This window comes from Muntiacus reevesi, chromosome 1 (genome assembly GCF_963930625.1).
Source record: "Muntiacus reevesi chromosome 1, mMunRee1.1, whole genome shotgun sequence".
Taxonomy (NCBI): Eukaryota; Metazoa; Chordata; class Mammalia; order Artiodactyla; family Cervidae; genus Muntiacus; species Muntiacus reevesi.
The window spans coordinates 240,013,065-240,035,612 of NC_089249.1; the positions used below are offsets into that span (position 1 = coordinate 240,013,065).

At 44.8% G+C, this 22,548-nt stretch overlaps 1 protein-coding gene across 1 annotated transcript in view; it reads right to left on the bottom strand.

Annotated features, from left to right (window-relative positions):
* Positions 1 to 1,250: 1,250 nt before the first annotated feature.
* Positions 1,251 to 22,548, bottom strand: part of CCDC69 (coiled-coil domain containing 69) — a 34,274-nt gene continuing 12,976 nt past the window's right edge. The window contains exons 2-9 of the mRNA XM_065918952.1: positions 19,771 to 19,840; positions 14,632 to 14,738; positions 14,072 to 14,159; positions 6,772 to 6,845; positions 5,792 to 5,893; positions 5,181 to 5,300; positions 4,154 to 4,251; positions 1,251 to 3,520 (exon numbers count right to left, since the gene is read on the bottom strand). Of these exons, the coding sequence (XP_065775024.1) occupies positions 3,343 to 3,520; positions 4,154 to 4,251; positions 5,181 to 5,300; positions 5,792 to 5,893; positions 6,772 to 6,845; positions 14,072 to 14,159; positions 14,632 to 14,738; positions 19,771 to 19,840 (837 nt within the window). The 3' untranslated portion in view covers positions 1,251 to 3,342. The remainder of the gene's footprint in view (positions 3,521 to 4,153; positions 4,252 to 5,180; positions 5,301 to 5,791; positions 5,894 to 6,771; positions 6,846 to 14,071; positions 14,160 to 14,631; positions 14,739 to 19,770; positions 19,841 to 22,548) is intronic.

Here is a 22,548-nt window from a genome sequence, read left to right on the forward strand (position 1 = left end):
TGTCCACTCGTGTGAACAGATTTCCTTCTCAGTCCCCTCCCAGGGTCACAGGTGCTCACCCAGTGTTTTTCTTCCCATCCTACCTGATTCTGTGGGAATCTTTTCGTACCCTTGGTTACATAGGAACTCTTCCAGTTTCCGGATAGTATTCTGAGAGACTTGTTGCACACGCAGATGTGTTTTTGGTGTGTTTGTGGGGGGAGGTGGGCTCCACATCCTCATACTCAGCCATTTAGTTCAGGCTCCAACTCAGATCTTTATTCCAACCATTCTAACAATCAGCTCAACATGTGTGTACCCATGTCTCTCCCCTTCTCTCCATGGCAGACCCTTCTTTCTCCCCTAAACCCACCATCTAAGCTTCAGCGACCTTGGTACAGAAGATTGCGACAAGACCCATTCCAGACAGTACCGAGTTACCTTATGCCTCTCCTCCAGCCCGGGAGGAGCCCTCAGCTTCTCTCCAGAGACCTGAACAGCTTCTCTTTGTCCACAAAACCTGGGCTTTCAGGCGCTCTGAGGCTGACGTGTGACTGTGGCCAAGTCACTCTTCTTTCACTGTGCCTCTTACCTGCCTACCGAGCCCCATTCAGAGATAGCACCCGGGGCAGCTGATAGACAGTAAAATTTTGTCCCTGCAGCTGGGTCCGCCCCCTGATGTCAGCACCAGGCCCACAGCGACGTGAACACGACGTGCTAGCAGAGCCAGGTAGGCTGCAGGGAACACCCTCTGTGTGGAAAAGACCTGGGCCAGGGATGCTGCCATTGATACCTGCCAGGCCAGGAACCTTCAGGGTGTGGGGACAGCTACCACCCTTGTCCTTGTGCCCCCCTGCACCCTAACTCCTGGCATCCAGGTGTAGAGCAGCAGATATAAGCAGGGGTAGGTAACTGTGTGAACCTTGGTTTTGATGCCAAGGAGGTGCCCCCTAAACAGCAGAAAGAACCTTCACCATCACCCTTACCCTCTGCCAGCCCATCAGTCCTTTCACGTCTTGTTTGAGCCTCAGGGCCTCACTCCAAGCCTTGGCCTATTCTGACAGGCAGCATTTGAGCCAGGCTTTACTCCAGCCCCAGCCCCCACGCCAAGTCTGGGCAAGGCCAGGGCCCGTGGGACACCAGTTTCTGAGAAGTCCAGAACTGCTGGTGAGTCCCTCAGCTCCTAGGACTTACTCCGCAAGGAACCCTGCCCCCAGCAGAGGCCTTCTTCCCACTTCCTCTCTCTCCCAGGAAAGCGGAGGTCAAATGAATGCAGTATCAGGTGTTCTTTTTATTTTCCATAGCTTGCCTGCCCCAGGGTGAAGGTATGATCACAGTTCACCTCTTCACAGCCACCACAGGCTACAGGAGGGAAACCCCACCTCCCTCAACCAACCCCTTCTCCTGCCCGGCCCTTCTCAATTAGAACAATGTTTTGTAATTTGCATTCTGCAGCCTGAAGTGCTCAGGTTGGGGGAGAAACTTGGTTAAAGATGTTTAAGATGTTTAAGAGACGCTGGACTCTTTGCTCCGTCCCTGTGAGTTTGCAATGCACATTAGCATATTAAAGGCTCTGAGAAGTCCTGCAATTTGCAGAGCTGTGTAACTTGAGTGAACCTGTGTGGTTAGTTGCCCAGTCACGTCTGACTCTTTGCGACCCCATGGACTCTAGCCTGCCAGGCTACTCTCTATGGGATTCTCCAGGCAAGAATACTGGAGTGGGTTGCCATGCCCTCCTCCAGGGGATCTTCCCAGCCCAAGGATTGAACCCAGGTCTCCCGCATTGCAGGTGGATTCTTTACCGTCTGAGTCAACAGCAGAGCTGTGTAACTTGAGTGAACTTAGTTTCCCAAATTACTTGGCCACCCCTTCTTTTCTCGGTTGTGACCATTCACATCCAGAGCTGTCCCCAAGGCTCCTGGATAATGTGTTTGCATAGGTTTGGAGAAGCAGAGTCACATCTGAACACCTAGAAGGAGAAATGGATGAAGCCCAGATCGAGGGGAATGAAGAAAGTGGTCTGGGTTGATGGAGGAAACCTCTGTTCCCATGAGTTGACCTTTCCTACACGCTGGCCCCCCGGGGCTGGGGGATCTCAGGCAAGGCCACTGGATCTTGTGATTGCAGTGTACTCTCTGCTAACGCTTGAAAAGAAGCTGCTTTGAGAATCTTTCACAGATGGGGAGTGAGGTGTATGTGAAGGCATTTAATCAAAATGCTTATACAGAGACGGGATTGTTACTGTCTCCAGATGACCCAACGCTTCCTGAGAAGAATCTTGAATCCACAGATGGTCAGGCCTGGACAGGCCTGCTGAGGTTAGTTACTCCAGCTACCCCTCTGCGCTGATGGGGAGGCTGAGGGCTAGGGTCTACAGGCCGGGGTTGGGCTGCTAGAAGGGGCTGAGTGGAGAGGACTGAGAGGCTGGACAGGGCGGGGCAGAAAGAGCAAGGAGAAAGGCCACATCTCATACACGGCCTCCTAGACTTCAGGGAGGGAGACAGTACGCTCCGATGACAGATGAGCCCCAGGCCTGGCTCTGGGTCCCTCTCCCCGCCTCGGTTTCCTCATCTGCACGAGGATGAGGTTCCAGCTCTGGCTGTTGAGGGTACTTAGATCCACTAGGGGGCACCCGAGTCCTGATGGTGCTGAGGCTGAGAGAGCAGGAGGGTGGCGGGTGAACCCTGCCTGGTCCAGGAGGAGTAGCTCTGGCCTTAGCCCTTGGATGGACCAGACTCTGGGCCTGGCGCTGGTGGTGTGCCCGATGCTCTGCTCAGTGGGCAAGGGACTCCAGTGCCTCCCCACCTTGATTCACAGCGTGTGGCCCCCATCCTCCCCTGCTGACCCCCAGCCCCTGGTCTGACCTTCAGACAAGTCTAGAATGGAACAGTGAGTGATTCAAGGGTGGTCTGTTCAGTTGCCCTAACTGGTTTAGAGGCTGAGGAAAGGCCAGGTGGGGTGAGGTGGCTGGGGCAAGTTAGGTCACTGAGGAGCCGGCAGCAAAGCTGACAAGTTAGGACCAGGGGCGTGTTCCCTCTTGGTCGGATGCCCAGTGTGGCATGGTTGCCCCTGGGGAAAGCCTCAGCGCTCCCTGACCTGAACAGAGAGAAGGGTGGGGGTGGGGGAACAAAAGGGTTCCTCTCGCTTGTCCCCCGGCTCAAGGGAGGGAGCTGCTCGGGGCCTAGGCAGGCCCCAGGTGATTCTGTGTGGCCCAAGCCCCCAGGGCTCGCTGGGCACACATCCTGGTTCCCCGTCTCACTCCCGCCCTCATCCCCTCCTGGGAAAAGGACAAGCAACCCCTGCTGCCTCTCTACCAGGTCTTTAGAGGAAGCTGTGACCGCAGGCATCCTGGTGGTCCAGGCCCTATGTGGCCAGGAAGGAGACCTCGGTGGGGGTGACAGAGGCCAGGGAGAAGGCAGGGGCAGCGTCAGTCCCGAGGAGCCGGTACAGCAGCTCCTCCTTCTCCTGCTGGAGCTGGTGCCGTGATTGCGACTCCTTCTCCAGGGCCTCACGGGCAAGAAGCAGGTCCTCCGAGAGCTGCCTGTGGACACACAGCCAGCGCTGCCTGAGGGGACCGCCTCTCGGGGCCTCCAGCAACTGCAAAGACCAGCCCATTCCTCCAGCAAGCCTGCCCGGTGGCCCCACTTGAAAAGGCAACTCCAGCTGTTGACCAAGGTGGCCCTCAGCTTTGGGTTCAGATCTGCTCCACTACTAAGAAGTGTAATTCTGACCAGGTATTCACTCTGCACAAATTTGCAAAATGGGGATGCTAACAGGACCGGCTCTTAGAGTCATTATAATGATTAGGATTAGATGAGATAATATGTTGTCAACAAATTACATCTGACACATGATCTCAGCTCTCATTGACCGACCCCTTACCACTGATTCATTCATTCTTTTGGCCTCTTGAACCCTAAGCTTCCTGTTCCTTCTTCCTGAACTGGGCTTTCCCATGGAGCCCACTCAGCTGGGATGGGGATAAACAGATATTAATCAGCCCTGCTACTTCTGTTTCCGGGCAGAGCTGGTCCCTTGGGATTCCTGACCCCCAAGCAAAGAGGAGCCAACCTCCTCCCCCAGACAGGCTTGGATCTCCTGGAGACTCTCCCAACTGGAGATTCACAAAAAGTAAGCGGTGGGGAGGGGAGGAGCAGGGCGTGGGAGCAGCTACCTTGACACAACCATCTGGTTGCGGCCTCGGGCGTGGAGGTCCTCGTTCTCTTGCTGTAGGGTGGTGATCTTCTCCTCCAACAGCAGATTTTTTTCTTTCTGTAACAGATCAGAGTGAGCTCAGAAAGCCCCCAGCACAACTTGTGCTATCACCTCCCTCTTATCCGTGGCCACCCAAAACACTGATTCACTCTAGACCAAATGTTACATTTCATGAGGCAGTAAGATTACTTGGAACAACACAACTAAGGCGTGAACACAGGACTGCCAACTTTTCACTTCGCCAGATGAGTATTAAAAAAAGAAGACAGCCACTACCATCTAAAATCTCCGTCAGTTCCCAAGAGGAAAAAAAATTGTTTAGTTCTCCAAAAGACAGAAGTATAAAATGTATATAAATGTAAGTGTGTCTGTTATGCTATTCCACGAAAAATGGTTGAACAAAATGGATATGGAACCACTGAAATGGTCTGGCTTAAAATTTAGGTTGTGTGGCACACAAGAGGCCAGGGAACTTCTTCCAGGGCAATGTAACATAATCTGTTTGGATTCAATCCGAAGTTCCCCAAGGCCTTCCTTCTGGAGACAAGCCACTGGTGTCCCCAACACCCACCACTGCCCAGGCCTGTCCTTGCTGACTCTGGTATCCTATATCTGTCTGATTTTTTTTCTTTTCCAGCATTGACTCCTTCCTCAACCCCTGCCTGACCTGTGACATCTGCCAGCCCCTCCTGGTTAGCCAGGATACTTGCCCTGGTGTCACTCAAGTGACAGCAATACGCTAGTCAAAAGTACAGGGCCAGTTAGGAGGAGCCACTGCGGGGCCCAGACCAGCCTCAGTGACTCAAGGGTCAGCACGGGCGGCAGGTCAAAGCTGACACGGACCAGGCTGGGCCCCCCTCAGGTATAATTAATACCTGCCCTCTGCACACACGACAGAGGAAATGCCCAGAAAGTGGAAGTGTGAGGCTGCCTCCTCCCAGCCCCCCTTCCCCATCCCTCCATTCCAGCCGCTGCCAGTCACGGACCACTGTCTCCATGAGGATCAGCCGCTTGTCCAGCTCATGGATTCGCTCATTCTTCATCTCGATGACAAAGTGTAAGCTCTCCAGCTCCTGCTCCCAGAACGGGCTGAGGCTCCCGTGCTCCTAGATAGGAACAACAGAGGGAACTTAGACCAGCTGGAGCGGGGAGTGGGAGGGGGATGGGGAGAGTGGGCTACCTCCCGCCATCCCATTCTGCCCCCAACTGTGTTTGACAAGTCACCTCCCCTTCTTGGCCCATGGCAAGTGCTTAATGTGCTGTATCTTACTCTCTTCCAACAGTGCGTGCTGCGCTCGCACCATCATGGACGAGGAAACCATGGTTCACAGAGGTTAAGCTGCTTCTGCTAAGTGGTGGGTCTGCTCTTGGCACTTCATTCTGAGTCCAGAGCATGAGCACTTGACCACCCATGTGCCTCTCTCTGATCTTTACGTTCCCCCTCAGTGACACTGGGACACTGTTTCTTCCAGACCCTCATTAAGGTAAGAGCGTCAGTTCTAGCCCCAACCTTGAAGAGGGACTGGCCTTTCCTGTTGCCCAGACCTGGACCTTCCTGCAGGCTGAAGGAGGACAGGCTGTGGGGACCACCACCTACCTGGATGTGCTTCTTGTAGTCTCGGCTCAGGATGGACTCCTCTGCCCTCTTCATCTTGGCCTGGAAGGCCTCCAGCTGTGCAGTCAGTCTGTCAATGGTCTCCTGGAGGGGGGAGCAGGCAGGAGATGATGCAAGCCTGGCTCATAAGGCTGGAGGTGGACTTCTCCACCCCCTGGGGAGGGGTCAGCATTGGCTTCTTCAGTCTCTCTTTGCTCTGCCTAGCACTGCAGGCTTAAGCTATTTCAACCACTGTTCAAAACACACAGCCCCACCTCTCCATACCCTTGGGGACGATGTCAGGGTACTCCAGGCTGGTGGCAGACTGGCATTCAAAGTACATGCAAACCAGGCTCAGGGACCTTACCCTGTCTTTTCTCTCCCTGCTGCTTCTACATGCAGCCAACATCACATTACTCTTGCAGCTGCCAGGTACATGCCTGTCTCCATACTGCTCCCCATCAAGGATTTTGCTCCACCTAAACTCTGTCCATTGCCTCTAGGATAGGGCACCCCCTTACTAGGGCTCATAGATTCCTATTGTTTGGTCCCTGCCTGCCTCTCTGGCCTCCACTGTGTCCCCCTCATGCTCTATACTCAGGCCTGCTGGACTTGTTTCAGTTCTACAGGCACTCTGTATTTCCCCCCTTTCCTCCATGTGTTTAAACACGTGTTTTTTGTTTGTTTGTTTGTTCTGCTAAGGCACTCTTCCTAGCCTTCTTCATCTGAAAAATTCCAACCCACCCTCAGATTCCAGCTTAGACCTCACCCTCTCTAGGAAATCCCTAACCAGTCAATCTGGGTCAGAGGTCTTCCTTCATGCTTCCACGGCTCTAATCACACCATGGCCTCAGGCCCACGATGTCTCCAAGATGCTCCCAACCATCCCTGAAAGAGGCCAACCCTCATCTCAGACCAAGACCTCCTGAGCTGACAGTAGGGTCGCCACATCACAGAGACTCACACAGCCCAACCTTTCTCACCTGCAGGGCCGCCTTGGTCTCCTGGAAGGAGTGGGTAAGGGCTTCCTTGTCCTGCTCATAGGAGGCCTGGAGGGCTGGAGTGAAAGGAGATGCAGTGAGCTCAGACCCCTGACACTTCACCCCACGAGGGCCAGAGAGCCCAGGTGACCCCTTGGGACCACAGGGGTCAGGAGTCTGAGAATGCTTTTATTCATCCTTCTATCTCACGGGCTTGGGGCTGAACCAGAATTATAGTAGATATTTAATAGAAGCTCATGGAAAGGGAAACAAATGAGATCCTGGGAAGATCTTGCATCCTGCCTCCTCTACAAAGTTCCTTTCGGAAAATTCCAACCTTGTCTCAATTGAAAGAAGACGAGAGGGAAATGACCAGTCACTGGGTGGGATGGGAAACAGAACAGAGAACAGGAAAGTGTAATATAGCCAAAAGCCCAGGTATGCAAGGGGCCTGTGTCATAGGGGCAGTGACACAAGGAAGAGAATACTCAGTAATATAAATGTGATAGAGCTGTCAAAATGGATAAGGTCAGCTCTATAAAAACTATATAAATTGTTATAAAAACTAATTTAAAACTTTTTGATAAATTATGGGACAGATAAATTATCAACACAGGTTTGGTTCCAAGTAAGATGGAGGAAGCACATGCCATCCAGTCTCCTGAATTTAGCTATAAAACCAGGACAGAATGAATGGCACAACTATTTTCAGACTCTGAACAGTAAATGGTGGCAGGCAGACTGGGCAAGAAGATCAGAATTCAAAGTGCTGCTCAACCAATGTATTTATTTAAACAAGACCCAGAATCTGATGTATTCAAATATTCAAAATGTTCAGAATGCAATACAAAACTGCTAAGCATATAAATCCAAAATTCCTCAGGTGACAAGTCTAAATACTCAGCACACAAAGAGGGAAAATCTCATCTGTCCTGAGAAAAGACGTTCAACAGATGCCAACACTGAGGTGCCACAGATTTCATTCTCCAGGGAATCTCCCTGACCTAGGAATCAAACCCAGGTCTCCTGCATTGCAGGCAGATTCTTTACTGTCTGAGCTACAAGGGAAGCCCGTTGGAATTATGAAGGGATCTTAAGGAAACTGCTATAGCGCTCTGAAATAAAGGTTAATGCTTTTCCAAAGAATGAAAATCAGAAAGTGTAACCAAACATTAAAACCAGGAGGGAATTTTAGAACAAAAAAAAATGAAGTAAAAACTCACTTGGTGGGGTCAATAGAGGAACAGAGATGACGTAAAAAAGAGTCTGTTGGTGATGAATTCTTTTAGTGTTTCTTCATCTAGAATGTCTCTATATCACCTTCTTTCCTGAAGAACATTTTTTTTTCTGAAGATAGGATTCTTGATTTACAGTTCTTTTATTTTAGTAGTTTTAAAATGTTCTTATTCCTTCTAGCCTCCAAACATTCTAATGAGAAATCCACAATTCATTCAAACTTATTTCCTCTATGTAATGCACAATTTTTCTTTGGTTCTGTTCCAGATTTTTTTTTTGTCATTAGTTTAAAAAAAGAGATATGTTTGAGTGTGGATTTTGGTGGGGTTGCTTTGGGGTTCAATAAGCATCTTTCATCTGTAGGATTATTTTTTGCCAAATTTAGGAAGCATTCAACCATTCCTTCTTCAAATAGTTTTTCTTCACTGCATCCTTTCTGAGTCTTTGACACAAATGTCAGACATCCTAGGATTATTTTATGGATACCTGAGGCTCTGTCCATTTTTTCCCAATATTTGTTTGGCTTTTGTTCAGATTTATGGTAATTTCTATGGATCTTCAAAAGTTCACTAGCTCTTTTTAATACCTACAAGATACCTACATTAAATATGTCACAAGTAGGTTAAAAGTAAAAGAATGAAAAAGCAACATTTAAGAATAAGGAAGATTCTCAGGAATGAAGAAGTACATTACATCATGATAAAGGGGTCCATTCTCCAGGAAGACATAACAATCTTAAATATCTATACAAGTATAGTCATTCTTCAAATTACATGAAGCAAAAACTGACAGAACTGAAAGGAGAAACAGACAAATATACAATTACAGTTGAAGGCGTTAACATTCCTCAATATTCGATAGAAAACATAGGTAGACAATCAGTAAGAATATAGACCTGAACAATACTGCCAACTTGTTTTAACTGATTAATTTATAAAGTACGCAGAATACACATTCTTTCTGAGTGCACATGAAGCATTCATAAGATAGACCACATCTTGAATCATAAAATAAGCTGTAACAAGTTAAAAAAGGAATGAACTATAAACTATGTTCTCTGACTGCAAAGGAATCAAACTGGATACCGGTAACAAAAAGAGAACTGGAAAATGTCCGAACACCTAGAAGGAAATACCCTTCTAAATTGTCAGTGAGCTAAAGAGGAAATCCTGAGGGAGATTAGAAGATATTTTGAACTGAACAAAAAATATAAAACATCAATTTCTAGGATGCAGATAATGCAGGGCTTAGGGTGAAATTTTTAGCATTAAGGGCTTACGTTAGAAAAGAAAGTGAAAGTCGCTCAGTCACGTCCAACTCTTTGTAACCTCATGGACTATACAATCCATGGAATTCTCCAGGCCAGAATACTGGAGTGGGTAGCCTTTCCATTCTCCAGGGGATCTTCCCAACCCAGGGATCGAACCCAGGTCTCCTGCATTGCAGGCAGATTTTTAACCAGCTGAGCCACCAGGGAAGCCCATTGAAGTTAAATTTGTACTTAAATACTGCCTGGAAAAGAAATGGCAGAAATGGCATGTCTTTTCTTGTGTTTATCTGGTATCTGTGTATCCTCCATGGTCAAATATCTGTTTAAATCTTTAGATTTCTCTGAAAAATTCTACTGAATATTTTAAAATGATATAGTACAACTCTTTACAATCTCTTCCAGAGGTAGAAGAGGAAGGGACATTTCCAGCTTATTCCATGAGGCAAGCTTTGCCCTGATACTACAACCAGATAGATGGTACAAGAAAACTATAGACCAGTAGCCCTTATAAACACAGACAAAAATCTTCAATAAAATATTAGCAAATCAAGTTCAGCAACATATAAAAAGACCAAGAGAGGTTTTGTTAATGTAAGTTCAAAAACTGAAAGCTCAAATTAATGTAATCTACCATGTTAATAGTATAAAAAAGGGAAATCACATGATTATATGGATCATAGATATAAATGTAAAACTTAAAGCCATGTAATTTTTGGAAGAAAAGAGAGAAGATCTTTGTTACCTAGAGTTCAGCAAAGAGTTCTTAGACATGACACCAACAGCATAATTGATAAAAGAAAAAATAACCTAGAATTTATTAAAATTAAAAGCTTTGCTTTGTGAAAACCATTAATGAGAGAATGAAAAAAAAACAAACCCACAAACAAACCTTAAATGCACACACACAGACTAGGAGAAAATATTTGTAAATACAAAGGACCTGTATCCAAAATATATAAAGATCTCTTAAAACCCAATAGTACAAACAAAAGAAGCTAATTAGATACAAAGGACTTGAACAGACATTCTGCCAAAGAGGTTACACAGACAGCAAATAAACCCAAGAAAAGATGTTCAGCACGATTAGTCATTATCAAGATGCAAACTACACCCACAATGAGATGTCACTACCTATTTATTAGAGCAGCAAAAAAATAAAGTCTTGACAAGTGTTAGTGAAAAGGAACAGTGGAATTCATTCATCACTGATGGGAATGTAAAATGATGATCCCTTAGGAAAGCAGTTTAGTCAATTCTCACAAAGCTGAATATACATGTACCATGTGACCTATCCACCCCACTCCTAGATATTTACCCAGGAAACTTAAGAACACATAGAAACCTTACACGAATGTTGAGAAGAGCACTATTCATAATTACCCTAAGTTGGAAATGACCCACTTGGACAAGGGGATGAGTGAACAATGGATCACAATTCAGCCATGAAAGAGAAGGCACTCCTGATATACCCAGCCACTTAGATGACTCTCAAATGCACCATGATGAGGGAAAGAAGCCAATGTTAAATATTATATTGTGTTATTTTGTTTCTGTAATAATCTTAAAAAGACAAAACCATGTGTGGAGAACAGATCAGTGTTTTCCAGGGGTTGGGGTGGGAGAGGATGTGGATACAAATGGGCAGCCTGAGAGAGTGTTTTGGGGGTGATGGGATTGTTTTATATTGGATTATGGTGGTGGCTGCATGAATCTATACATGTGTTAAAGTTTATGAAGCTACATTAGAAAGTCCATTTTAATGTATAATAACTAAAAAACAAAAATAGAAAATAAAAGACAATAAAGTGTCATCAAGCATTAAAAAAAAAATCACTGGCCTCTCCCAGTCATACTTCCCCCGTGATATATTTCTAGTCATTTATTTAATGTGCACTTTGTTGTCATTTAGTCACTAAGTTGTGTCTGACTCTTTTGCGACCCCATGGACTATGGCCCACCAGGCTCCTGTGTCTGTGGAATTTCCCAGGGAAGAATATTGGAGTGGACTGCCATTTCCTTCTCCAGGGGAATCCTTCCAATCCAGGGATCGAACCACATCTCCCTCATTGGCAGGAGTATTCTCTACCACTGAGCCACCAGGCAAACCTTAGGCAGCACCTAACAGGTGCCAAGCAACTGAAAAATAACTATGAAAGAATTCTGACTGTTGGGAAGAACTCAAGACAGGCAATCCCTTCCCCTCTGGGTTTTTACAATAGGAAAACTGTCTTATTAATATCTTTGTAACGTTAAAACTAGTATCAAATCAGTGCTCTGCGTGGAGAAGAAAGCTGTTTTACCATAACAGCTTTGAGAGGGAGGAAAAGATTTTAGAGACATAGATACTGAAATGAGATTCAAGGTAAGTTTCAGAGATTCTGTAGAAAGTGAACCAAGGTCAACCGATAGGCCCAGTTTCACAGGGTACATTAGTACCCTTCAAATTCCCAGGGCAAAGGCTTCAATGCTATTTCAAAATGTTTTATGCTAATGTTGCAATATGTTTCAAGATTCTTAAAATTGTTCAGACCTCTGTTCTAGTTATTCCATTTCTGGAAATCTAAGGATATAATGTAAAACATGGGCACATCTTTAGGCAAAACACATTTAGTGCAGTATTACTTAAACAGTAGTTTAAAAATCTTTATGTCTAGACTCACAGGAAATAAGGAAAACCGTGTGTGCAGTGGTTTAGACTTTACAACATTTTAGCAGCAGAGGAATTTTACTTGCAAACATGTTTGACACAATGTTAAATAAAAAGAACAGTATATAAAATTTTACATATAAAAATAATCTTAACTGTGTTTTTAAAAGATAAAAAATTCTGGGAGAAAGTCATAAAAATACTGATGATGAAAAAAAAAATTGGTATCACTTTTTTGATGTCAATTTCAATAGCATAAAAAAATCTAGATAATCTTCCCCAAAGAAGCTATACAAATAACCAACATGCACATGAAAAGATGCTCAGCAAAATTAGTCATTAGGGAAATACAAGTCAAAACCACAGTGAGATATCACTTTGCATTCACTAGGATGGCAATAATAAGAACAACAATGGCAGAAACTAACCAGTATTGGCAAGGATGTGGTACAACTGGAACTCTTGTGTATTGCTGTTGGAAGTGAAAAACGATACAGCTACTATGGAAAACAGTTTGGCAGATTCTCAAAAAGTTAAGCACAGAATTACCAAATGACCCAGCAGTTCTGCTCCTGGGGGTAACACCCAGGGGAACTGAAAGCAGATGATCAACCAGGTGCTTGTGCCGATGGCACTTGTTCACAGCCCATCCACCAACAGGTGAATGGATAAAAAGAGGGTGTGGGGTGCCTAGGCGATGGAATGTTACACACCACAAAAAGGAATGGAATAACTTTTTAAATGGGCTTGGGGAAAGGAGTGGAGTGCCCATGCACACTGCAAAATGGATGAGCTTTATGCTGGGTGAAGGAAGTCAGCTGTGGGGGTTGTGGGATTCCACTTACATGAGTGTCTACAGTGGACAAAGTCATGAGACTCAGAGCAGATTGGTAGTTGCTGGGGGACTGGAAGCGTGAGCGTGGGGTTGGGGACTGACTGCTTAGTGGGTATGGAGTTTGCTTTTAGGATGAGAGAGTTCTGGAAGGGTACAGTGGTGATGGTTTCTGGGGACTGTGACTAGACAAAATGTCACTAATGGTAAATTTTATGTTTATTTTGCCAAAATAAAAGATATATGTGCTTAAACTTTGTCATACCAACTCTACTAGAATGTGTTTCTAATGATAAAATTATGAATGTGGCAAAGATTTTACAAAATGGTGTTCACTGTGTATCATTGATGTTATAAACAATGGTAAAAGTTTGAACTTGCTGAAATGCCTAACCCAAGGGGATAGTTAAAAGAACAAGGGAACACACTGGAATGCTATGTAGTTACTAAAAGTTGTGCTATAGGAGTTTAATGACAAGATGTTAATACAGTGCAAAGTGAAAAATCAATTTATCTCCTCCCCCCAAAGTAGGTGTGTGTATAGATGTATATTCTTGGTAAATACACATCAAAGAAGTACAAGGGATCTATATCAAAGGGGTAGGAGTGACTAGTTCTGGGTGGAATTATACACAATTTTAATTTTCTCAGTAATAAAATAATAAATGCTAATAAATACTTACTAAGTATCTTGCAAAATATCAGGGACTATTCTAGATTCCTTCATCTGTCTGCCTGCCTGTCTATCTATCTATCCATCTGTAAATTAAATTGCTTGACTCTCTAAAAGACCCTATGAATAAGAGTTAACTGACTTCTTCAAGGTTACACAGGTGATAAGTGGTGAAGCTGGGATTCAAACCCTGAGATCATGGCTGCAGAGCCTAAGCTCCAACCATTATAAGATCATTTTTTTAATCCATACATTCTAAATTTTCTATGATAAGCATTATCACATATAAAAGGAAAGAAAGGTATTTGAAAAAAATAATCAACCTAAGCATAGAGTTGTTGTCATTGTGGGAAAGAAAAATGGGTATTTAAATATTCTCCTATTTCTCTAGGTTTTCCAAATTTCCTATAATGAATACAGATTGTTTTTTAAAATGGAAAGGAAAAACACCTCTCAGCTAAGCATGGGGTCAAATATTATATGCCCAAAAGGACAAGTCTTAGGACCCTGCAGACTCCAGTCCTGAAGTGACAACTGCTTAGGGACCAGGAGTGGGTGGGAAGGGGAATGGGAGTCCCACATGAGCTCAGCAGGTGGAACAGAAGGAGTCTGGTCCACAGTCTTCCAAGTGCATCTCGTCCTTACCTCGCAGGGCCTCCGCATGCTCTCCCTCCAGGACTCTTCGCTGTTCATTCAGTTTCTCTTCAAGTTCTAGCTCCCTCTCCTTCTCCACCTGGGGGCAGAGGGTCCCGAGCAGAATGAGATTCATTAGGTTCAGGGCAGCCTCACTTATCCACTCACCAACCCTGGAGCCTTTTGGAGGTTGGTGATCAGAGTCCCACCTGCTGACGGGTGCAAGGCCTCCAAGACATAGCTGATGTGACTGACTTCTCCCTCTTTAGGGCTTAAGAGGGGGCTTCCAGAGATTTACCACATGGAAAGAGATTTTGGAGTCTTCTAATTCTGATGCCATTGAAGGCAGAAAGCCCTTTGCTATGTTGGTGGTTCCCCACTTTTATTGCATAGAATAAATGAAACGAATTATATGCCCACAGTTACAAATATTTGTTCAACAGATACAGGACTCTTTTCTGGGCAAAAGGAGTAAGAGATACTTGCAAAAACGATAAAACCAAAAGTTGGCCTTGCTCTGGAATTTAATGAGGTTAGTGGAGCAGGAGGAAAAGAAAGGGGTTGGGACTTACCTGCTGTGCCCATTTCTTCTTGTCCTCTTCATGTTGCTGGAGGATTCTGGTGATAGCCTTCTGGTGCTGCTCAGCCTCCTCAGATGCACATACATGGTCAGTTGTGGCTATAGGTGAGGGAGAAAAAAATCACAGAGTGGAGGTTGGGTCCAGGCCCAATAGAGAGGGCATGGGAGGCTGGAACTACAGCGTGGGGAGTCTGGTCTCCCCCTCAAAAATGGTTTCAGTTGGGGGATCAACTTCTAGAGGCAGTTCCTTAAATCTCCCTGCCTTTGGAGACCCTCCTTCATGAAGTAGAGGAGCCAGAGGCCTCATTTTTCCCCTAAGATCTAAGGAGAGCAGGTGACTCACAGAACACATTCAGCCTATAAAGGTGCTGTTTGCTCTATCCAGTGTCTAAATTGAAAAAACAGTGGCCGACTTAATAACTGGGCAGCTTTGACTTAATACTACAGATTTCCAACTTTTTTTAAAAGTCCTGATTTAAGCTTCTATTTATTTATTTATTGTCTTTATCGCTGTGTGGGCTTTCTCTAGTTGTGGCGAGTAGGGCTAATGTCTAGTTGCAGTGCATGGGCCTCACACCGTGGTGGCGTCTCTTGTTGTGGAGCAGGGGCTCTAGGGCACACGGGTTTCAGCAGTTGTGGCAAGAGGGATCTTAGTTCCCAGACCAGGGATCAAACCCGTGTCCCCTATACTGGCAGGTTGATTATTAACCGCTGGACCAACAGGGAAGTCCTCCAACTCTCCTGAAGAAGCCAAAGAAGTAGCAGAGTGTGATTCAGGGTCCAGCAGGAGCTGGCCTGAGGAACGGCGGCCTCCCCCCATGCAGGATGTGGTTCTGCCATTCACCACTGTCCTCACCTCTCCCCTCCTCACCAAGGGGCCAGGTGGTCACACGCTTTATCTGTTGGGCTCTGTGTCTGAGTGTGACTCCTCACAGCACAGAAGGGCTGCTGTGAACAGGAAGGAGACCTCACAAACAGGAAACCTGGCCGTTGCTGAGGGAAACTGCAAAACAGGCCTGGTGATGTCACTCTGAGTCCAACAGGTTCTGGGTCTCACCTAAGGTGGGGACCAACCCTTTCCAGGCCTCTGTTACCTAATACATCAAATCAGGATAATAATGATACCTACCTCATAGGGCTATTGAGATGATTAAGTCAGAAAACAACGGCAATGAAAATAACAACAGCATGTAAAGAATATGGAGACTAAACAACAACAACAATACCAACAGCTTACTATGTTCAGAAACATGCTCAGCTCTGATCCAAGTGTCTCACAGGTATTACTCACTGAAAGTAGAGTGGTGGTTACTATGATTATTCCCATTTCACAGATGAGGAAGCTGAGGGACAAAGAAATTATGCAACCTGTCCAAGATTACCCAGTTCACAACTGGAGTAAGGGGCTGTGAACCTACACAAGTTGATTCCACAGCAAACACTCCAAACTACCACATTGTTCTGTCTGCTCATGCATAGAAAGCAGTGAGTGTACCAACACATGGAAGCAATCTAAGTATCTGACATATGAATGAAAAAATAAGATGTACAATAGCAAAAGTCTACACATACAAAGGAGCATTATTCAGCCATAAAAAAAGAATTACAGTCTGCTATTTGCAACAACATGGATGGACCTAGAGGGTACTATGCTTAGCGCACTAAGTCAGAGAAAGACCAATACTGTAGGTAATCACCTATTCGTGGAATCTAAAAAATACAACAAACAAATGAATTAAAAAAAGCAGTAGGTGTAGTGCCAGGCATTTGGAGGTGTTCAACAAATGCTCTTTAGGACTTCCCTGGTGATCCAGTGGTTAAGCTTCCACTAGTCAGGGAACTAAGATCCTGTGTGCTGCGGCAAAAAAAATGCCAATAGTTCACTAAATGTTCTCTAAATGTTCCTCAGGGCTCATGACAGCATTGGAAGCTTATATTAGCATTGTTAGCATTGTTGTAAATGTAGCAATAATATTATTACAGAATTCCACAGGCCAGGTTGGGTACAAGGTATAATGAGAAGTGTGAGGAAAGAGGCTATGGTCAGTCCATCAGATAGGAGCCCTAGGTCTGGGGGAGAGGGGTGAGAGGAGGCAGTGGTCATGATCATAGAGTTCCAGGCTCGCGTAGATCATTTGGCTCAAGATCTCAAATGTTGGTAAGCAGTACCAAACTGGTCCCAACTTGTGTGTGTGTGTGTGTGGGGGGGTGCTACTTATTACAGAGATTTACTATCATTAACAATGCAGACTGTGGCTCAGACCATGAACTCCTTATTGCCAAATTCAGACCTAAACTGAAGAAAGTAGGGAAAACCACTAGACCATTCAGGTATGACCTAAATCAAATCCCTTATGACCATACAGTGGAAGTGAGAAATAGATTTAAGAGACTACATCTGATAGAGTACCTGAGGAACTATGGACAGAGGTTCATGACATTGTACAGGAGACAGGGAGCAAGACCATCCCTACGGAAAAGAAATGCAAAAAAGCAAACTGGCTGTCTGAGGAGGCCTTACAAATAGCTGTGAAAAGAAGAGAAGTGAAAAGCAAAGGAGAAAAGGAAAGATATACCCATTTGAATGCAGAGTTCCAAAGAATAGCAAGGAGAGAGAAGAAAGCCTTCCTCAGCGATCAATGCAAAGAAATAGAAGAAAACAATAGAATGGTAAAGACTAGAGATCTCTTCAAGAAAATTAGAGATACCAAGGGAGCATTTCATGCAAAGATGGGCCCAATAAAGGACAGAAATGGTATGGGCCTAACAGAAGCAGAAGATACTAAGAAGAGGTGGCAAGGATACATAGAACTGTACAAAAAAGATCTTCATGACCCAGATAATCACGATGGTGTGATCACTCACCTAGAGCCAGACATCCTAGAATGTGAAGTCAAGTGGGCCTTAGGAAGTATCACTACGAACAAAGCTAGTGGTGATGGAATTCCAGTTGAGCTATTTCAAATTCTAAAAGATGATGCTGTGAAAGTGCTGCACTCAATATGCCAGCAAATTTGGAAAACTCAGCAGTGGCCACAGGACTGGAACAGGTCAGTTTTCATTCCAATCCCAAAGAAAGGCAATGGCAAAGAATGCTCAAACCACTGCACATTTGCACTCACCTCACACTAGTAAAGTAATGCTCAAAATTCTCCAAGCCAGGCTTCAACAATATGTGAACCATGAACTTCCAGATGTTCAAGCTGGTTTTAGAAAAGGCAGAGGAACCAGAGACCAAATTGCCAACATCTGCTGGGTCATTGAAAAAGCAAGAGAGTTTCAGAAAAATGTCTATTTCTGCTTTATTGACTATGCCAAAACTTTTGACTGTGTGGATCACAATAAACTGTGGAAAATTCTTTAAGAGATGGGAATACCAGGCCACCTGACCTGCCTCCTGAGAAATCTGTATGCAGGTCAGGAAGCAACAGTTAGAACTGGACATGGAACAACAGACTGGTTCTAAATAGGAAAAGGAGTATGTTAAGGCTGTATATTGTCACCCTGCTTATTTAACTCATATGCAGAGTACATCATGAGAAATGCTGGGCTGGATGAAGCACAAGCTGGAATCAAGTTTGCAGGGAGAAATATAAAAAACCTCAGATATGCAGATGACACCACCCCTATGGCAGAAAGTGAAGAAGAACTAAACAGTTTCTTGATGAAAGTAAAAGAGGAGAGTGAAAAAGTTGATTTAAAGTTCAACATTCAGAAAACTAAGATCATGGCATCCAGTCCCATCACTTCATGGCAAATAGATGGGGAAACAGTGGAAACAGTGACAGACTTTACTTTCTTGGGCTCCAAAATCACTGCAGATGGTGACTGCAGCCATGAAATTAAAAGACGCTTACTCCTTGGAAGGAAAGTTGTGACCAACTTATACAGCATATTAAAAAGCAGAGACATTACTTTGTCAACAAAGGTCCCTCTAGTCAAGGCTATGGTTTTTCCAGTAGTCATGTATGTATGTGAGAGTTGGTCTATAAAGAAAGTTGAGTGCCAAAGAATTGATGCTTTTGAACTGTGTTGGAGAAGACTCTTGAGAGTCCCTTGGACTCCAAGGAGATCTAACCAGTCCATCCTAAAGGAAATCAGCCCTGAATATACATCGGAAGGACTGATTTTGAAGCTGAAACTTTGGCCACCTGATGCAAAGAGCTGACTCATTTGAAAAGATCCTGATGCTGGGAAAGATTGAAGGTGGGAGGAGAAGGGGATGACAGAGGATGAGATGGTTGGATGGCATCACCGATTCAATGGACCTGAGTTTGAGGAAACCCCGGAAGTTGGTGATAGACAGGGAGGCCTGGCATGCTGCAATCCATGGGGTTGCAAAGAGTTGGACATGACTGAGTGACTGAACTAACTACCTAACAATGCAGAGTCTTCAGACCCACTCCTAGAAATCCCTGTGTAGTTGGTTTGTGGTGGGGCCTCAGAATCTGTATTTTTCAAAATCCACCCCAGGTAATTCTTATGTACAGTCAGATTAGAGAACATCTAAATTCTGACCCAGTTGCTTATCTGGTATTTTAAGTTCATCTACAATATCCTGATAGTCTCCAGGTGGTAATTAAACACTTTCAGAGATTGAGAGCTCATTCTATCAGTAGCTCTGATTAATTTAAACCAGCAGCCAGAGAAAAAATTCCTTTGAGACTGAACTGAATTCTGCAAGTCTGTTTTGGCTACATTCAGGCCCTGGTACTGATCTCTGGGTCACACTGAACAAGGCTCATCTTTCTTCTCTGTGAAGGCACTTTAGTCACTTGGAGAGAATTGCTGTGTTTTATTGCAACATCTTCTGTTTCTTTAACTGTTCCTTAAAGGATATGGTTTCCAGATTCCTCACCAACCTGATTCTTCTCCTCTGTATTCTGTCCATTTTTTTCTGGATTTCTCTGAAAATGTGCTTTTCAGAAATAAACTCGGCACTCCAGGTGTGGTAGCAATAGCTAGGACCAGGGAAGAACTATCGCCCCCCTGATTTTAGAAATGATACTCCTATTAAAGTAACCTAACTAAAATCTCAGGAGATAATTAAATAGCCATATCGTGTTTGTTGATTATAACGTAGGAAACCTCACAGATGTCAGAGAGGGCATTTATAGGGCTGACTACTCACCTGTGTCACCATTGAGGGGACCCAGTTCCTGAGGCTCTGGTTTGGGAGGCTGATCTGGTCTTTGGCGCCTCTGGAAGAAATGAGATAAAAGTGAGGATGAAGGTAGGAGGTTAATGTGAGGATAGATGCTATGGTAACTCTTCCAAAGGCAAGATAGGAATTCCAGCTGTGCCAACCCCTGCACTACGCCCAGTTCCCTTAGGCTTTCTTCCTCAGAGTCCCAGGGCAGCACCCGCCCTGTGGGGAAGGGGTCCTCAGATAGGATTTCACCTTGGCCGGGGAAACCCTCAGCAGGGAGCCTGACACTGGATGACGTCTCCTTAGATTCCTGTTCTTTGGCTCGGCTACCAACCGTGGGCCCCTCCCTGCCCTTATCTTCCTTCTCCATGGACTTGGTCAGACCTTATGCTATTACCCTCATCCCAGTTATGGCCTTTAAGTGTCTTAAAACTTCCCAACACTCGGTTTAGAGACAATTCCCCTTCCTCCTCAGGGCCCTTGGCTAGCACAACTTTCAGCAAATGCCCTGTATTGAAGGCAGAGCATCAAACTTCAAGCCACAGTTTTACTATGTTTCTTCTCTGCTAGAAGGGCTGTTTCCCCAACTCTGTGGAGGTGGCAGTATATAATCTGACAGTTGGAGGTGAAATACTGCAGCCAGGTCACACCAGGCACTATCTCAGCTAATCTTCAGGACAACCTGGGAAATATGCATGTCCCCCAATTTAAAAATGAGAAGTCTGAGGCAAAAGAGGATTCCATCAAGGCAGATCAGGGGACATCGGGCAGAGTCAAGTATTTGACCCATACCTAGTAGGCACTTTAACTAACCTTGGTCAGTGGGGGTTGAATCAGAGGAGATAACTGATGCAAAAGGACTTTCTATAATAACTTTTAAAAAATATTTGTTTATTTAATATTCATTTACTTGACTATGCTGAGTCTTAGTTACAGCACACAGGATCTTTAATTGTGGCATGTGAACTCTTAGTTGTGGCATGTGGGATCTAGTTCTCCGACCAGCAATCAAACCTGGGACCCCTGCACTGGGAACACAGAGTCTTAGCCACTGGCCACCTGGGAAGTCCCAAAAGGGTTTTCTATACCACAGAACAGTGTTAGTGGCTCTAAGATTTCGGTTTTCATAAATAATATTTTCAAATAGAAGATTTGTTATGGGTTGACAAGCAGGGATGCTAAAAAAAAATAATTTGCAGACTACCACTATCATTTCATAAAATAGAAGACATTTTAACCTTTCAAAATATACTAAGGAAAACTCGAGATAGTTCTTTCAGGAAAGGAGAAATAACATCTTACTCAAAGTTACACACAATGAACACCTTTAATTTTCTCATTTCACCCCAGAGAGGTGAAAAGTTGGTCAAAGTCTAGCACTCGCCACTGGACCAAGATGTGGGGTAGAAAAAAAAATTTAAGCCGTTTTGTATATTTTTCAAAATGTTCTAAAATGTTAGCTAGACTTACTGTGATCATTTCACAATGTGTACAAATATTGAATCATTCGGTTGTACATCTGAAATTAGCATGTTATTTTTCAATTGTACCTCAAAAAAGTTTTCTGATTTTAAAAAAAGATAGTCTAAGCTCCATTTTAGAAAACCCTTAAATAAGTCAGCTCATGAAAAACCTATGAAAGTGTTCAATTGTGAATTATCACTGTAAAAGAAAAACTTTACTTTTTACTGTGATAATAGATTAAGTGATTAATAGAATAAAAATTATTAACAATTTCCTGAACTCGAGAATGAATGAAATGCTGCTGGAAAGCATAGTTCTGACTGGGGAAGGATGAGAAGGGCAGGCTTCTAGAACCTTCTGCTCCTGCCCACAGTGCCCAGCACAGAGCTTGGTGCAAACTGAGCAAGAAACAGTGTCTCCCCAGGTCCTGGTCCCCACGATCTGCCCAGTGGCTGGCACGCCAGCCACCCTCCTCCACCCACCCTGTGAAGTCTTGTCCCTTTCTGCCCAGGGGAGAGGGGACGCTTGGCCCAGGAACAAGCTGTCAACACAGGATTCTGGGGCAATGACAGGAGCCAGCCTCTTCCCCTGGGCTGGAGGAAGGAGACAGACAAACACCAACGGTTGATTGTCTTGTCCCTGTTGCCACCCCTGGTTACACTTAACCTAGTCAACGTTTTATGGGAGGGAGATTTCCAGAATTCCAGTCTCAGCTCTTCTACAAACTCGGACAAATCTCTTCCCTCCTCTGGGCTCCCGCTTTCTCCTTTGTGGAGGAAGTGGAGGTGTGAGATGTTCTTACTTTCACTCAACGATGCCCATGGCGTTCAAACTCCGAGTGTCTGATCTCAGCTATTCTCAACTGCACTGAGAGATAAGGGTTATCACGAGGGAGGAAACTGGAGCTCAGGGAGGTAAGACCCAGTCATATGCAGCCTGGATGTCAAAATCAGCATGAGAACCAGGTCTCAGGAGTGGAGGCCAGAACAGTATTGTTAAGAACTCTGGATTCTAGGGACTTCCCTGGTGGCCCAGTGGTTAAGACTCCATGTTTCCAATGCAGGGGGCATGGGTTTCATTCCTTGTTGGAGAACTAAGATCCCACATGCCACACAACACAGCCAAGGAAAAGACAAAAACAACTCTTGGATTCTAAAATCACCCAAGATCTGGATTCAAACCCTAAATCCAACTCTGTGTGACCACATTGCCTCTCCAAGCCTTGATTTCCTCACAAGGTTATTTTAAGGATTAACTGAGATAAAGCACCTATAACTCCATAATTCTAACAGCTCA